Below are 18,861 nucleotides of genomic sequence, written 5' to 3'. Positions count from 1 at the left end.
AACTAATACATACTGCCTACTACGCTTCAGGCAATATAATAAGCACTGAAATGTGTTTCTGCTGTATTAAGATTATTCAATTCTAATATAAAAATGGAAAGAAACTAAGTATGGGAGCAAATAGCTTGCAAGACATAAGGAGATTCATAAGACATGTTAAGTATAAATAGTAAACAAGTTATTAACCTGTGAGGCATGTTAAAGATAGAATAAACAGAACATAAATGTGTTGAACATAGACAAAAATAATGGAACAAATGAGAGTGTCACAGATAGAAAGGGCTGCAAGGACCAAGTAATTCTTAAACATTCATACTTTAAGGATCATGTCACTTCCAGATTGACAACTAACTATGTTACCGCTAAATCAACCACTAATTGGTGACATCTATTCTGGCCTCACATAAGCTTTTCCCAAGAAACACAGATAAAACTCATTGCTGCTCAGCAGGCTAATTTAGGCAAGTTACAGCTGTGACCAGGCCTACTTGCTCCTGCATCCCTCCGAAAGAGCAAGTGTATGTTGGCTCCACTGCTGAGAACCCCATGCTCATCCTCAACTCTGGCCTTTGTAACTATACCACCAGCCAGGAAGGCTGATGCAACAAAGACAGGATATATGAATACTGATTAACATTTGAATAGTATGGTCCTTCCACTCCCTCCCCTCCCCACATCCCATCTTAAATAGGTTAGCTACTCCATCTCTTTCCCCTTAATGTATGTTTTCAATTAATTTAATAAAACATGTGATTCGAGTGACTCAATTGAGCCTTCCTGTTCCATGACCTCTAGGATGGCCTGACTACTAGTGTACTTGAAAACTATCACTGTAATTTTCCACCCCAATAGGTGCTTTACAAGTAATATATTAGTAAATCCACACAACAATCTTATGAGGAAGGAATTGAGGAAACTGAGTCTCAGAGAAGCGAAGTAACTTGTCCAAAGTAGCACAGCTAATAAAAAAGGGAGCTAGAATTCAGGCCCAGGATGATACGGCTCCAGGATCCACGTTCTTTTCCACTAGTCTCATTCACTTTTGCATCTTCAATACGAATATGATGCCTGACATATAGCATACTGTTTGATGACTTTAAATGGTAGAATCCTTGCTCTTAGTTTATTTGCCACATGGCCTACGATGAATTATCTAACTTAAGACTCAGTTTCCTCACAGTACTTATTTAACTATTATTTAAAGTTACTATTTGTAAAAGTTTTTACTCAGCACTTGGCCCCTAGCAGTTGCCTAAGTAAGAAAGGCTATCTCTCATCCCCCAACTCTAGGACAGGTTTGAGAAGGAACTTTCATCGTTTTCAAAGCTTAATCTTCTACCCTGTTTTAACCACACTTCCCTCATCAGCTAATCACAGAACAGGTGCATGTTGTTCAAGGCATGACAAGGTTCCCTCAATATTCCAGCTTCAAAATACTTAAGGAAATCTCTCTTCCACCTCATTCCTAGTTTTTGGACCCAACTATATTTTCTTTCTGTGGGCAGTTATATTTAGATAGCTCCTCTGAGAGGCGGGGCCATCGGCAGCCCCGGAGTCTGTACCCCCTCCACACTCTGACTTTCGGCCTTGAAAAGAGCGTTTCGCAGGGAGCCTGGAAGCCTACTGCCTTCGGGCTGGGTAACCTCAGGGGTTTATCCCAAGCCCGAGTTCCTGGTCCGTAAGCGGAGGGGCATCGCTGTCTACGGCACAGGGGCGTCGCGGGACCCCGCGGCTCGGTTCACAAGGCGGTACGGCGCCCGTCACTTGCTAAGCGCAAGTATCACTACAAGCTTAGTTTGCTGAACCAGTTCCACAGAGCCTTCAAACCCCATCCCCGCCTTCCATCATTCGCCCCCCTCCTCACCCCGACGCCCCACCGACCCGTTCCCGCACACCTTCCGCCGACCTCTTCTCGGTCGCTTCAGGACAAAGCAGGGCAGCCTTCTCTCTTCACCAGTGGTGTAACGGTGCGGTCCTCTTTTCTCACCGAGAGCATGGCTTCTCCTCACTACCGCTCCACACGCGAAGAGCGCTCTCTCCTCTTTAGCTCCTCCTGTGTGTGGTCCGACCGCTACCTGGCGGTCTCTCAGGCCGAGTTAGCGCGACACACCGTGTTCCTGAGGCAAGGCGAGAGCTAGCTGGAGAGTCTCGACCAAGAGAGATGACCTGGCAGGTCCGGGCACCTCCTGGACCGCGCGACTAGAGGACAGCCTCGCGGAAGGGGCCGAAAGCCGAACCCCTCAGGCCACAGACTGGGGGGCGTGCCGAGGGGGGTGCCTGTGGGAGAGTTCCTCAGGGAGCGAGCGGGGGGCGGGGCCGGCGTGGGGGCGTGGGCTGCCGGAGGAGGCAGGGCCTGGAGACGTGGGAGGCGGGGCCAGCAGGCACAGAGAGAGACCTCGCTGGGCAGGCGAGAGATGGGGCCGGCGCAGCGGGGCGGGGCCCGGAGGCGGGAGAGGCGGGGCCGGCAGGCGCAGGGAGGGACCCTCATTAAACAGTGGGGAGGTGGGGCCGGCGCCGCGGAGTGGGGCGGGGCCGGCCGGAGCAGGCGGGTCCCTGAGGCCGGGGAGGCGGGGCCAGGCCGGAGCTGGGACGGTCCTTCAATGGGCAGGCGAGAAAGTGAGGTCGACAGAGTGGAGCGGGGCGGGGCCGGCAGGAGTAGGAGGGGTCGGGGCCGACTCAGAGGACCCGCCGGCTACTTGGTTCTGTCCCAGGTGGAGGTGGCCTGAGGCACTTGGTTCCCTCTGCTCTCTTAGCTCTGGCGGAGTCTGCGCGATGGGAGACGCGGAAAGGCCGGAAGCGTCCAGGCCCCAGCAGGAGGAGGTAAACATTGCTGCTGCTTCCTCTCCCGCCCCCAGTCACGACTGGCCTCTAGATTGCGGGTTGCGGCGGGGACCTGCAAGGTGCGGGAGCGCTGTGAGAAATTTTATTCATTGCCTTCTGAAACCTGGTGTAGGTCCGGCTTCGAGTCCTCGCTGCAGACGGGTTTCGTCTTTTCGAGCGCCCGGGAGGCAGTCCCCGGGGAGGGGTGAGGAGCGAGCCGGGTTTCTGCTCCACTGCTCTGTTCCGGGGCTACCCAAAGGCGACGCTCTGAGACTTCAGACCGGGGCAAAGCGCACCCCCCTCCCATCCTTCCCTGTTCTGGAGCCCTAGCCGGGGAAATTGAGGCAAGGGCCGAGGACTGGTGGCTCTGCTGGAGAAATGCATGCCATCTCTGGGATCGGTAAAAGGACTTGGAAGGATGCCTGTGGAAATTGACACAGGTGGATGGGGTGGAGATGATAGGTAGAATGGCGTCGGGAAATCCTCATAACAATGAAATGATCAGGTTAGGAGGCCAGTTTTCTCAGACCCGGCTAAACTAGCTGTGAATCTTTGGGTATCACTATCTTCGTTTATATGGTGGAAATGATACTTCCTTCACAGAGAATTAAGTAAAATGCTTTATGCAAAGTGCCACAGAAGTTGTGGGTGCTTAATAAAAACCTTAGTTAACGTGTTCATCTTCTCTGCTTCTATATTAGTAGAGGTACATAGCAACTGTAAATAAGCTGGGATTCATTAGATTGTAGGGTTGTAGGGTAGTTCAAATTTTTGCACTATAATTTTCATACCCTGTTATTCTGTAAATACTTCTAAACCTGTTGCTGTGTGTGGTATCTGATTATTTTAATAGAGTTTCAGTTCACAGAGACACTTGCTTGGCCCTACATTTCTTCAGAAAGTTGTAGATTCCAGATTTGGGATTTTATTTTATTTTATTTTATTTTGACTTTGTAAACATTTAATAGCTAGTTTACAAATTGTAAATAGCCCTCAAACTTTTTCTTCTCCTCTTGAAACAAATATATTTAGTATCAATTTCCCCACTGTAATGGGACAACTCAGATATTTTTGTTTGTGCTAGTAGTACCAACACTTATTGAGATTTAAGACCTGGAAGTTAATTTTTATTTATTATCCCTATCTTGATACAGACCCACAAAGACAGAGGCAGTACTTTAGATCTAGAAATAATTTTAGTGAGTACCTCTTCCACAGTTTTTAACTCGAAATGCAAGGGTGCCTTAAGTACTTTTTTTCTCTAGATATATTGGTGCAGCATGGGCCACCTGCAGCAGAATCACCTGGAAAACATTTGTAAAAAAATGTAAATTACTGGGCCTATGCCCCAGATGTAGTGAATCAAAATCTCTTGGGATGGGTCTGGGACTGCATTTTTAACAAGCACTTCAGGTGATCCTGGTACACATATTTTAAGAACACTGCCTTGAAGAGTTTATACCTTGAAGGGGGTTTATGACTCTCCTGAAGTTTGTAGATTTTGTATGTGCAGCTGTGAATCTCCTGAGAAAGGGGGTTCAAAGTTTTTATAGTTTCTCAAAATTAACTATCATTAATCTAATTGATAGTCCCTATTTTCAAGGTAAGAAAGTTTAGGCCAGAAAAGATGAAATGATATGCCCAGGACCACACAAATTAGTAGCAGAGCTAGGTTTAAAACCAAGTTCTCATTCCTAGGCCAGTATTCCATCTGTTTTATTAGATTTGGTGGGAATAGGAAAATGGAAACACCTACAAATAGTGTATGGCTCTGACAGCATCCAAATATTCTACCTCACCTGAAGAATAGGAGAGAGGTGAAGGCAAGCAAATGAAAGTGGTGAAATTGGAGGTGGGTAGGAGGAAGGGGCTGTGTAGAATGCCAGCCTAGATCAGAGCAGGGTGAGTGCTAGCTGGGGAATCTTGATCTAGATGGGTGCCCTAGCATGTCCTAGTAACTCTTGGGACCAGGTGACCAGAAACAGGAAGCACCATTCTGAAAAAGACGGTGGAATGTTGCCAAGGAATGACGATGAGAAGCTATTTCACATTCTCACTTAACACTTATGCAGTTACAACAAATTTAGTTGTCTACTTCCGGTCTTACCTGCTGTCCAATCCTGTTTACCACTGCCAAATTAATCCATCATTAAACCTGTGCCTCCGCGTCACTCCCCTCAAATAAATACTCCTAAAAGGGTCTCAGTTCCCACCAAAACCTGCCCAGCTCCAGCAAAGTCCTGTTCAAGCAGCTTTTTCACGCTAACTGCCACATCTTAATTCAGGCTGTCATTTCTACCTCTGAAATCGACACTATAGTTGCTACCAAAATCTATGTTTTTTCTTTTCTAATTTAACCTACACAGGGATGTCCAATTTATCTTTCTCATGGCATCCTAATTCATGTTAATTCCTACCCAGAAACTCTCCATGACTCTCCATAGGAATGATTTTTTTTTTTGGCCGTGCCGCGGGGCTTGTGGGATCTTAATTCCCCAACCAGGGATCGAACCCGAGCCCTCAGCAGTGAAAGTCTTAACCACTGACCGCCAGGGAATTCCCAGGAATGATTTTAAACTGTGCTCCACAATGAATGCCTGTGAGGAGAGTTGAAGTCTGAGCCTCCCAGCCCCCCAGATATTTGAAAATCTTTGGCGCAGAAAACTCCAAACATCTTAGCCCAATTGAAATCCACAGTGTAGATCCTTTCTGTCTCATCTGTTGATCCTTGCTTTAGCCAAGTCAGGTCACTTCTACCTTTGCTTTACATCCATTTCAGCCAATTTTAATCCCAGCTGGCTCTTCTTCCATCTGCCCTTTTTCTGTGAAGAGAGATAGTCTGCATTCTCAGCTGTGCTGCTGCTGCTCTATATGTTCTCCCTGAATAATCACATCCATCCTCTTGGCGACTACTCATAGGATCTCCACTCCATTAGGAAGGAGGGAGGTAGTGCCTCTGCCTACTACCATAGTGTTATATTTTCAGCTGCCTTCTGGATATCTTGAAACTGAGCCTATTATCTTTTTTATTGACCAAAGTGATTTTTTTTTTTTTTTTTTTTGCGGTACGCGGGCCTCTCACTGTTGTGGCCGCTCCCGTTGCGGAGCACAGGCTCCGGACGCGCAGGCCCAGCGGCCATGGCTCACGGGCCTAGCCGCTCCGCGGCATGTGGGATCTTCCCGGCCCGGGGCACGAACCCGTTTCCCCTGCATCGGCAGCGGACACGGCGCCACCAGGGAAGCCCGACCAAAGTGATTTTTAAAAGGCTTTTGTGTTTGTAACTTGTTATGGCTTGGGTTGGTGAGGGGAGTTAATTCAAATTAAGCTTTTGTTAAACATCTAATGTGAGAAGTAAGAGTTTTTGTCTGATTCAGTTATTCTCCAGGTGCTGAGCACTTTCTGAGTCTCTTATTTCTCATTTTGATCATCCAGTTGTTGGAGCTGGAAACCTCAAGGGCATCTTCAACTCTTCCTTATCCTGTTGTCCAGAATCCAAATTTTAGCAGGAATTATTAAATCTACTTTTGAATAGCCCTTAAATCAGTCTTTTGTGTTTCTGGAGCTGATATCCTCGTTCAGGCAAGAGATGGATAGTGCAATAATCTTTTCATTGTTATCTCCACCTCCAATTTCTCTTCTAATCTAGCCACATTTCTCCAAAAGTGATTATAAAACAAATCTGATTCTGTTCCTTACCTGATTAAAAACTTTCAATGGCTCCCAGTAGACTGCATGCTAAAGCCAGATGCCAAAGTGTTATATACCAAAGCAGACCACTTTGACCTGCTCCAACAGTTTCCAAAAAATCAACATCTTAATATCCATTTAAAATGCAAAAAATAGGCACATCCCCCTTAACCTCAGATAAAGCTTGGAGATGGAGTACATATTTTAACAGCTGAAAGTTAAAAAATGTTTTGTTTGCTTCTTTTTGTCAAAATGATGACACTGAGTAAAAAAGAAATTGTCAAAATAGTTGTATCAAATGGCGATAGGAAAATAGCTATGGCAAAATTCATATATATTTACATTCAAGGCCCTTGCATGGTTTAAAACCTGGGCCAATTTTCCAAAAAAAATCATAAGTACAACACTAATTGATAAAATTGACTTTTGTCTATTTTATTAGTATAATTTTTTAAGTTAATATACATAACATATATATTATATATAATAAGTTAATTAAGTTAATATATATAACTTATATAATATAATAAGTTAATATAATAAAACTTGTAAGTTATAATAATATATATTATTATATTATAATTATATTAATATATAATTGAATTAATTAATAATATATAATTAATTATATTAATTATTAATATAATATTACAATTAATATATTGATTATTAATTGTTATATATAATTAATGTAATTAATTATATATTATATTATTATATATTAATATGTATAACTTATATATAACATATATAATATATAATAATAAGTATAAAATAAGTATAAAGTAATAATATAACATATATATTATTATATATAATAATAAGTTAAGTAATATATATAGCTTGTATAATATAATAATAAGTTAATTAAGTTAATATATATAACATATATATTACATATAATATATTTTATATATTATTTTATAATTACTTATAAAATCAATGGAATAATAAGTCTGTTTTGATGAACCCATCACTTTAAGTTGGTGTATAGATGATAGTTGAAGATTTATATCAAACTTAGTAAAGAATTACCTCACGTATTTTTCAGAAGTTCTCTTAATTCACTACTGGCCAATTCTGTGGATTTATCAACCCTGTAAAATATGTGGATACCCGTAGCATTCAAAATGCATATGGCTAGTATGCTGCTGTCTGATGCACTCACGTACTTCTGTTGCCACCAGGATCAGCTGTCTCTATTTCCAGTGCTGTTTATACCAGTAGTACTTGTTTTGTAATGACTAATTAATTTATTCATTTTTGAATTTTTATATTTATTTATTTATTTTATTTTTGGCTGCGTCTGATCTTAGTTGTGGAACACAGGATCTTTTGTTTTGGTGCGTGGGCTCTTCGTTGTGGCATGCAGGCTTCTCTCTAGTTGCAGTGCTTGGGCTCTGTAGTTTGCTGGATGCGGGCTCAGTAGTTGTGGTGCGTGGGCTTAGTTGCCCCGTAGCATGTGGGATCTTACTTCCCCGACCAGGTATCGAACCAGTGTCCCTTGCAGTGGAAGGTGGATTCTTAACCACTGGACCACCAGGCAAGTCCTGTAGTGACTGTAATTTAATTAAATATGTGGAAGCTAGTAATATGTGAGTATGAAAAGAAAGTTTTTTCTATGAAAACTTAAACTGAGAGCTTTGGAAAATTCAATAAACATGAATTGTTAACAAATTCTGTAGAATTAGATGTAAGCAAACAAGTATAAAAAGATTGGGGAGAATCATAAAAGAGATAAGGATTTTGCACTGAGATTGTGCTACCCTAAGTGTGTTAAAACTAGAAAGTATAGGTGTTGCATTGTGCTGTCTTAATGTCAGAAAGTCTTGGGACTCCAATCAGTGTGACAACGACAACGTTTTGGCCTTATAGCAGAAGATTAGCAAATAAATGTAAATGTTTTAAGTGAAATCAAATAGTTTAAGGCATATATACTTTTCTTGTGATTCCTTAATTTAACCAGTTTTCAATTAACAGTTCTTAACTTCGAACAAGAGAGCTACTATTATGTTATTGTTACTATTAGCATTATTGTTTTTTTCCTTTTTGGTTGGTTTTGAAAAAAAAATCTTGGGTCATGCCTGAAAAATAGAGACAAATGTTTACAGGGTTTTTGTTGTTGTTTTTAACTGCCTGTCTTTAATCTCGTGTTATTCTTCAGTTAAGCAGAGATAGCTAGAGAAACTTTCATCTGAGTTCATCCAAAAAAAAAAAAAAAAGGACAACCTGGAAACACAAGTCCATGCATTAGTGGCTACCTTTCTGTATGGTATAAAACATTTCTGTCAGTTACTTTCATTACTGTTTTAAATGATTAAAAACATTATTTTTTAATTGAAGTATAGTTAATTTACAATGTGTTAGTTTACAGTGTACAACAAAGTGATTCAGTTATACATGTATATGTATTCTTTTTCAGATTCTTTTCCATTATAGGTTATTACAAGAGATTGAGTATAGTTCCCTATGCTATACAGTAGGTCCTTGTAAAAACACATTTTAGAGTGAAATTTTAAATCTAATGTTTGTGACACTAGAGGGACCACATAGTTCTTAAGAGCACACTTGGAAAAGTCATTGTGAAGTGTTTTCTGCCTTTCTGGTTTATCTTCTTCTGTCGTCCTCCACATACCATAAAGTCCAGATATAGAAAGTTACTTCCAATTCTTAAAAATGTCATATGCCATCATGCCTTTTTTCATATTGTTTTTTCTTCTAAAATATGGGTTCTTAGCCCACATCCACAGAGCATACCCTGCAGAGCCTAGAACTTTGGGATATGTGGTTCTCCTGACATTGTTTTAAAATGTGTGTGGATTTTTCTTAGCTTCAGGAAAATAAGCAATATGTCATCTCTAACCCAGTTCAAAAGTCTATGTTCGTGAAAGCCCCTCTCTTTACGTGGCAGTATCTCCTAATTCAGCTTCTTTTCTTAACAACCCTCCTAAACAAGTGATGATGATCAGATTAAATGACTTGCCTAAAGACATGAATAATACTTTGTGCTTATTGTAAGTGAACACAATTTTGTACTTTAATGAACAGTGTAGAGTGAAATATGGTCATTTGGTTCACTTCACATTCTGCCGTAGAGGCGGCAATTTCCAAAGTGTTGATTTTCAATCTTATCTTTACTGTCTTATCATTCACCTGTGAAATACATCCTCATCAACAGCACACTTCAATGATCTCATTATACGTAGTGATTTTAACCTGGTAAAGGAGAAGGCGAATGCATTTTGAGAAAGTTTTACTCTGAGATTATTGAAGCTTGCACCAGTTAAAAATCACTGCTTTAAGCCTTGTCAGTTTGGCTGGTAAGAACCAAAGGATCGCTTTGGTTCTTTCAACTTTATTTATAATGAAATCATTTTTATTTTCTTGCTTTTTCCTAAAATCAAATTTGGTGATTTCCTCCTCCTGTCATTTCACTGGTTACATCAGTACCATTTGTTAAATTAATTGTGCTTAGTAGGAGATATTACAGTTGGCCCTTGAATAACCTGGGGGTTAGGGGCACTGACCCTTGGTGCAGTTGAAAATCCACATATAACTTTTCAGTTGGCACTCTGTATCCATGGTTCTGCACCCACTGATTGTCAACCAACTGTGGATGGAATAGTATTGTAGTTTTTATGGGAAAATATTCACATGTAAGTGGACCTGTGCAATTCAAACCTGTGTTGTTCAAGGGTTAATTGTAGTGTTTACTCTTTTTAACTTTAGTTATCTCACTGTTTTGAATTCTGGTTTTTAGATGTAGGTGGCCCTACTAGCTGCCATCCATACATATGTATGGATGTAGTTTAAGGCAAGGCTTTGAGTTCAGACCTATCTCAGTTCTAATCTTATTTCTGCCACTTACCACTTGTGGGATCCTGGGTATGTTATTTATGTACTTCAAGACCTAGTTGTCCCATCTGTAAAATGGGAATACTGTTACTATTTGACTGACTTGTACAGATTAAGCAGAATAAGGTATATAAAGCATCTGTGTGGTGACAGTTCAAAAGCAGCCTCAATACCGGACCCAGAGGACATGGTCTTATGTGTATCTCCTGTTCTAGAGCCTGGAACTGCAGTGTCAGGATCTTACAGCTTTTTTGAGATTGCAGAGCCCTCGATGGCAACACAAACAAACAAAAAACTTGACCACTTCCGTTTTTAAAATTTGCTTAAATATTTGTGGAATGAATATTGAGTAAGTGCCAGGTACTATGCTAGGCTCTAGGGATTCCACAAGTGTAAAGTTGGTTTTTGCTGTTAAGAAGCATGGTCTAGAAGAGACTGTAGAGAAGTAACAGGGAATTAAATTGCAGTGAGCTACGTGCTATATTAGGCACCTAATCCAGGCCTTTGGTGTAGTGGGGGGAGGAGGAGATGTGAGGGCACTCAGAGGAGGCTTGCTTTGAGTGGTTATTAGGTTATTTCACTAATGTATTGTGGTCTTATGTTAAATTTTTAAAAATCTAAAGGTATCCAGTAATCTGAGCACAAGGTAAAGAGAAATTAACAGCCCATTCACTTACTTAGCTAATGTTTATTGATGTTACACTTGACACAGTACTCTGGGAACAACACAATATATAAAAACTGGTCTCTGCTCTCTTGCTGATTATTAAAAAAAAAAAAAATATATATATATATATACACACACACACACACACACATATATGGCACTGTCCCCTTTTAGAGTGCCATCCTCTTTCCAAGCAGTATGTATTTAGGTATGTGTTTCTTACTTTATCCCATAGAGCTTTCAGACAGCCCCAGTGAGACCATATGCAGTAAAGGAATGTTAACATGTAAATAGCAAAAACCAATTGGTACATGGGAAGGGTCAGACAAACAAGGGCTACTAAGTTTTTGGTAAGGAGTTTTCAGATAAGTATTATAATTTCAGTTAATATTAGAAAAGAAAACATTAAAATTTAAAAAGTAGCTCATAACAGTAGCCTATTCATGCCAGCATTCTGTCTCTGTGAGAGGCACTGAAGGGGCATTTTGTCTACAACTTTAGAAATTTGTCCACTGTGACGTTTATGGGTCTAATTTTATACTTATCCTCAAAGTAACAATAATGACAATAATATTTTGAGAGATTACTATGCACCAGCCTCTGTTTAAAACACTTTTAATCATCACAATTAACCTCTAAGGTAGGTATTATTTTACTGATGAGGAAACCAAGGCTCAGAGAAGTTAAGGAACTTCCTATAGCCACACAACTAAGCAAACACCATTAACCAGCTACCACATAACAGTAAGGATTCAAGCTGGGGACACTGGCTCCCAAAACGATGCTGTATCCCGAACTTCCCCAGATGTGTGTTTAGATGTGAATAAAGAGGAAATCTCTCCATAAAATGGGTGCTTGTACTTTATTTTTCACAGAGGTTATCTTCAGATACCAATGAAAATGAAGAGCCACTCCTAAGAAAGAGTTCTCGCCGATTTGTCATCTTTCCAATCCAGTACCCTGACATTTGGAAAATGTATAAACAGGCACAGGCCTCCTTCTGGACAGCAGAAGAGGTAAGTAGCAGCACCGTCATCAGCAAACATGTTCTCTAGTGCAGTGTTCACATTTTCTGTTGCAGGACATTAAAAATGTTTAACTTACATTATAAGGTACATTGAATAAGATCAGTTGTATAAGATAATGTTTGAAATACAAATACTATTTGTACTAAATAGTACTAAGTACTAAATAGTACTAAATACTATTAGTACTAAATAGTACTAAATACTAAATACAGGGTTCTGCAATGTTTTGTGTTTAGATTACTGTCTATAAACATGTTTTCTGCTGCAAAAATGTCATCTCAGTCTGCCAGAATTTTACCTCCAATATATTTCAGAACATTTTCCATTTTTAAACAGAGTTTTGGTTTGCTGTGACCAAATAAGACTAGTCTTTACTTATGGTTAGTGGAATAAATAAAATTGCAGCCATAGCTAAAGCATGAAATAGTGAAAGCCTTAGAGACCCTCCTTTCAGATGAGAGGCTCATCTGATGGTGCAGAAGGAGCTGTCACATGGGGAGTTTGCCTGGGCAGGGCACTCGCTTCTGAGGTGCTGGCCTGAATTCACGGTGCTCCTCCCAGCCTGGCCCTGCCCTCAGCCACATCAAACCTGGCACAGCTGTGCCGACAGGACAGCTGTGGAATGTTTTCTTGTAGTGTGGCAATTTCCGCCTAGGAAATGAGTTGAACACAGCAAATCAGAAGATCCTCGCTGGTTTGGTAAAAGGGTAGTTGGTCATGCAAGCGGTTGCTCCATAGTCTGCAAATAATCATTGTCTTCATTTTTGAATACGATGGATGATACCTGTATAGCACTCTGTTCTCTGTGTGTGCATATTTATCTATATAGATAGATATATCTATTTGTTTAGATATATTTGGATCTATTTATCTGTTTTTTGAGAAATTGACTCTTTACATATGCTGTTGAGAATGCAGACTCTGGAACCAGGCTGCCTAGGTACAAATCCTGGCTCTACCACGTTCTAGCTGTGCCACTGGCAAAGTTGCTCTGTGAAACCTCTCTGTGTATCCTCATCAGTAAATTGGGCTAATAGTACCTAGTTCTGGTTGTTAGGATTAACTAGAAGTGTAGAATGTTACTTGGCATTTAGCAAGCACCAAATAAATGTAAGCTATTATTTTGCACAGAAGGGGGGAGATTTATACTAGAAATCAGAAGGCGCCAATTTTGAAGCTTCTTTTACATTGATTTTACCCACCTACCCATCTTTGTTATTTTATATTTGTTAACGTTATTAACATCTTTGTTATACTGTAGTTGGCATGTAGAGCAAAAAACCAACCCAAACCCAAACTCAGCATTTTCAAATTGGGCCATAGTGCTAGGCACACCTGACTGTCTCTAACTGTGGTTTTTAGAAAGTTTTTTGTGAGATGTGGTTAAGAGAACAAACGGAGTACATAGGTGGCTTTTTCATTCATCATGTTAAAAAAATACTTGTGATACCTGGGTTTTTTTAATTCATCAAAAAATTTCTTGCATCTTTTAGGAAATGTAATATGTGTAGTACTATGACTTAAAAAACACTAATTTTTAAAAATTAAAATATAAAGTTGGTACATGTTTTATAGACAGCTGATAGAAAGATTCAAATACATAATTAATTGGGAAGTCAAACACATTTTTAGTTCCACATATTATTCATTTAAACAAATTATGTAAGTTACAGTTTAATCAACTCTAGATTTCATTGTTTTATCAGTGATTTAGCTTTATTCCTAAATATGCCTGATCATCGAAGCCTTGATTCAGAAGATAAAGTTCTGGTGTTTGGGTTTTTTTTTCAAAGCTACCCAGGCAGTTCTGTTAACCAGTAGTTTGTAATCAATCTTTAGATTGTAAAATTGAGAGTTTATTCAAATGAGATAAAGCTGGGGGAAAAGTTTTACCTTTTAGGAATGGAAAATGACTAATGTAGATAAGTTTAATATTTAAGAGAGAGCATATTGTAATATTAAAATTTAGTATCAGGAGTATAATACACAAAAACCAGGAAGATGTCAGTTAAACCCGAGTGAACTCTTAATAGAATAGGACATGATTTTTGGCTTACATATTTTAAAAGATGTATACAAATATTTCCTCTCTGCTCCATTGTATCCCCAACATTTAGCACAGTGTCTGGCATGTAGTTGGTGCTCAGTAAACATTTAAAAAATAAAGTAATGAGAAAAAGGACTTTGGAAAAGAACATAAATGATTGAAAGGATGAAACTTTAGTCTTTTTTTGAAATGGTGAAAGAGATTAGGGCTTTGTTAGAATAAATAAAAGAAGGACAAAAGACAATTACATATTTCAAATGTTTATGAGGTTATTATGAAACATACTTAAGAGATCTTCCTGAGACAAAATGATATCTACAAGGTACATTTAAAGACTATTTTACAATTGTAAATTTCACCAAACTCTAGAGTACATTTCTATTAATTCCAAGGACTAGTTCTAATAAACATTTTCCAAAATATTTCTATTTCCAGAGGAAGCCATATCTATAAATTGTTTTAAAACCCAGATTGTTATGTGCCTGACATTACTTCTGGGTATAAAAGTAGATTAGTCAGCAGTAAGGTAGCAGCTACAATTGCTTAGCAAGTGCCTAGTTATCTGTCTAACACAATGGTAAATATGTATAATATGTTAAAGAAATGGCTGCTGAAAGGCATTAGTTTATTCACCTCAGTTCCTTCTTGACTGTTTCTACTCTCTCCCCATTTTGCCCCTTCCTTAATTGCTTCCAGATTTTGGCTTTCCCCCAAGCTTTATTGATATAGTTGACATATAACATTGTGTAGGTATAAAGTGTACAACGTATTGCTTTGATACACTATGTATGGCAAAATGATTACCACCATAGTATAAGCTAACACCTGTATCCCATCACATAGTTACCATTTCTTTTTTGTGGTGAGAATAGGTTAATTTTAATATTTTGAAAGGACATCCTGGCCAGCTTCTCAATTAGCTAGAAGATAGATGTCTTCATAATGTTTTAATTTTGTTCTGTTCCTTTGTAACTTTCTTAGTTTGAGCTGCTATAATAATATCATAGAGTAGATAGCTTGCAAACAACAGAAATTTATTTCTCACAGTTTTGGAGGCTGGTGATTCTAAGATCAAGGTGCCTGCAGATTTGATATCTGGTGAAGGCTTGCTTCCTGTTGCATAGACAGCTGTCTTCTTGCTATGTCCTCACATGGCAGAAGGGGCAAAGGAGCTCTCTGAGGTCTCTTTATAGGGCATTAATGCCATTCATGAGGGTGACCTAATCACTTCCTAAAGGCTCCACCTCCAAATATCATCACATTGAGGATTAGATTTCAATATGGACTTTGCGGGGACACAAATACTCAGTCTATAGCAAGAATGATGAAATTTTTTTCTTTTTCACATTTTACTGCCAATGAGATGTCCTACCTTAACTTTGAAATGGAAGTCAGTTTTCCATACTTCGAGAAGAATTTAAGTTAAAACTTTCGAAAATCTTTTTACTTCAGGTTGATTTATCAAAGGATCTCCCTCACTGGAACAAGCTTAAATCAGAAGAGAAGTATTTTATCTCTCACATCTTAGCCTTTTTTGCAGCCAGTGACGGAATTGTGAATGAAAATTTGGTAAGATTTTTGTTTCCACTTTTGTTCTCATTCAGCAGTTAAATGATAGTAATGGTGGTAAGATAATCAGACTGAGTCTGAAAAATGATGTCTTAGAAATGAACTTAACTCTTGAAAAAATTTTTTCTGATGAAGTGTCAGAGGCAAGGATACATTTCTGTTATTTGACCCCCCAAAATATCATGAAATCAAGCATATTGTACCAATCAAAACTACTTACAAGGCATAAGCATGAGTTTGAATTTACCCTTAGATAGTAATCCTAATAGAGAACCTGCACCTTAATAATCTTTCCAGAGCTCTGCAATAGAGCACTGCGTCTGGCTTCCCATTTTTAAACTTCTATTATGGTTGGTTAGAAGACATGCTTTCTTATTAAAAAGAATGGGAAGATGCAAATTTTCATTATAAGCTTGTAGGGGCTTCAGTAGATCTACTTAAGGTCAATTCTACAAAGCAAAATAATTATTTTTGGTAGATGTTCTGAAATTTATTTGGCTTTATAGGCAGCATCTCCACCTAATAGGTCAGTTTATTTAATTGCTTAAGAATATAGTATGCAACTAATTGTGGAGGGTTGATGGATTAAGTAGTACTGCTTAAAATAATTCATAAGGTCTTTCTGACCTGTCTGTGGCATGACAGGTGATTTTTAAGTGGTAATTCTGATGTCCAGATTCTGATTTGCAGTGTTTAATGAGAGCCCATAGAATTGGATATATTTGTTTCCCTTATCTTCTTAGGTGGAGCGCTTTAGTCAGGAGGTGCAGGTTCCAGAGGCTCGCTGTTTCTATGGCTTTCAAATTCTCATCGAAAATGTTCACTCAGAGATGTACAGTTTGCTAATAGACACTTACATCAGAGATCCTAAGAAAAGGTATTACTGCTGGGATTTTATTTACAAAGGTTTATCCTATTGCTTGATTATGTTAATATTAAGGAACTAAATATTAGGGAACGATTATTCAAATATGGAAGTTTAGGAGTACAATATTTTCTATTGCTTAATAATGTGTTAGATTAAAAAAAACTTGTATAGGACCAGTAAATCTTTGGATAGTATATCTTAAAAAACTGTTCACACACTGTTCTGTTTAGAAATTAAATATTCTAATTTAGTCAATTTTGTATAAGACCAGATCCAAAGCACTAATTTGAGTTTTACTTTCACTTCTATATTTTATGGACATGCAAAAATACAGAAAAACTACAGGTCTGTTGCATACCATAGAATTGCATAGAATCAAATATAGTCTGATTAAAAACAAGTAAATTGGAGATTCCCTGGTGGTCCAGTGGTTAGGACTCGGTGCTTTCACTGCTGAGGGCCTGGGTTCAATCCCTGGTCGGGGAACTAAGATCCTGCAAGCCGTGTGGCGCAGCCAAAGATAAAAACAAAAAAAAAAACCCAAAAAAACCAAGTGAATAACTTTGCCATTAATCTTTTGTTTTTACAGGGAATTTTTATTTAATGCAATTGAAACAATGCCATATGTTAAGAAAAAAGCAGATTGGGCCTTGCGATGGATAGCAGATAGAAAATCTACTTTTGGTATGTAGCTTTAATTTATATATGATCAAATTAACCTTGGGTTATACAATGCTATTTTACATGGTGTAGTATCACTATTCCTAAGAATTAATTCGAAACTGGTGAAAAATAATCTAAATCTATTATCTATTCTGTTTATTAAATTGAAAGTTGAAAGGTTAAATGTCAGCGCATAATTACAGGTAAATAAGAATCAGTCACATAGACTCTGACAAGAATATTAGAGCAAGACTATATGCTTTCAGTAATGTTTATTTTCCCTAAAATAAAGCAAGTCAAAGTCTTAACACTTTTCAGGGAACAAATATGTAAATTAGTGCACTCAACTAAGGCAAGAAACAGTTTGCAATAACAGGCTTATTTTTCACAGATAAGTTAAACGCAAACACCCTTTTGGGTGAGTTGAGATCCAATAACATTTTTTTACGGAAGCGATTAACATTGTTTCTTATAATATAAATATTTATTACATTTAATTAAAATATTCAGATATTTAATTTAAATAGCTCTAAGTACCTTTCTTATTTATTTCACAATTGGTTGTCTTTACTTTCTGGTTTTATTCATCATGTGGGGAAAGAGGCCTCAAAATTTTTGGTCTAAGTACTCCTTTGCACTCTTAAAAATTATTGAGGACTGGTTATATCTATTGCTATTTTCATATTAGAAATTAAAGCCAAGAAACTTTCAAAATATTTAATTATTAATGCATATTAAATTAACAGTAATAACCCATTGCATTTTGAAATAAATAATGTATGTTTATGAAAAGAAACACTGTATTTTCCCAAAAAATTGGAATGGTCTAGTTTTGGCCATTCCATTCTCACTGGAATGAGGATGGCCTAGTTTTCTATTTTTGCAAATCTCTTTAATGTCTGATTTAATCGGAGGATAGCTGGATTATATCTACTTCTGCATTCAATTTGTTGCAGAATGTTGTTTTGGTTGAAGTATATAAAGAAAATCCAACCTCCTTCAGATATGTAGTTAGAAAAAGGAGAAGTATTTTACCAGACTTTTCAGATTGTTGTGAATATGTTGTGTAGCCTTTGGAAAACACCACTGTATATTCATGAGAGAATGATGGTAAAAAAGATAAAAGTGTCTTATTATTACTATGAAAATAGTTTTGACTTCACAGACCTCCTGGGTCTGTGGATCTCCAGGGATCCCTGGACCACACGTCGAGAACCAGTGATGTAGTGTAAGATATGGGCAAGATGTAGTGTATCAGGGAAGAAACATATATGTCTGCATTGCTTTCAGTTCATTTCAAGAATGAGAAAAGCAGTGATTCTCAGTGTGCATAAAATCATCTGGAGAATTTGTGGAAAAATCCTGCCGATTCCTGGTTCTCACCAGAGAGTGATCTGCATTTTATACCCAGCTGATTTTCTCACAAGTGGATTGAGAAGCACATTTTGAGAAACATTGGCTTTAGAGAAAAACAAAGGGAAATGTCAGGGTGTTCAATATGCACTGAAAAGATTAGTGTGGATAGAAAATGATGGACAGGCTCACAAAAAGCATGTCTTTCATGATACTACCAAAGAAGTAACCTAGAAATAGAGAAAATAGAGGAGGGTGGCAGTCATCCTGTGACAATCTGCTTAGTTTTTTTAAAAAGTGAGA

At 38.4% G+C, this 18,861-nt stretch overlaps 1 protein-coding gene across 2 annotated transcripts in view; it reads left to right on the top strand.

Annotated features, from left to right (window-relative positions):
• The first annotated feature begins 2,549 nt into the window (after window positions 1-2,549).
• The window catches only part of RRM2B (ribonucleotide reductase regulatory TP53 inducible subunit M2B), a 37,948-nt gene continuing 21,636 nt past the window's right edge, over window positions 2,550-18,861 (top strand). The window contains exons 1-5 of one of the 2 annotated variants that reach the window (XM_032610427.1): window positions 2,550-2,820; window positions 11,906-12,046; window positions 15,558-15,674; window positions 16,418-16,551; window positions 17,132-17,226. In XM_032610427.1, the coding sequence (XP_032466318.1) occupies window positions 2,773-2,820; window positions 11,906-12,046; window positions 15,558-15,674; window positions 16,418-16,551; window positions 17,132-17,226 (535 nt within the window). In that variant the 5' untranslated portion in view covers window positions 2,550-2,772. Of the gene's footprint in view, window positions 2,901-11,905; window positions 12,047-15,557; window positions 15,675-16,417; window positions 16,552-17,131; window positions 17,227-18,861 lie in introns of both variants that reach the window. The other variant, XM_032610428.1, reaches the window with a different exon arrangement.

The sequence above is a fragment of the Phocoena sinus genome, chromosome 17 (assembly GCF_008692025.1).
Source record: "Phocoena sinus isolate mPhoSin1 chromosome 17, mPhoSin1.pri, whole genome shotgun sequence".
NCBI classification, from domain to species: Eukaryota; Metazoa; Chordata; class Mammalia; order Artiodactyla; family Phocoenidae; genus Phocoena; species Phocoena sinus.
This window is presented reverse-complemented; position numbering and strand designations above follow the sequence as displayed.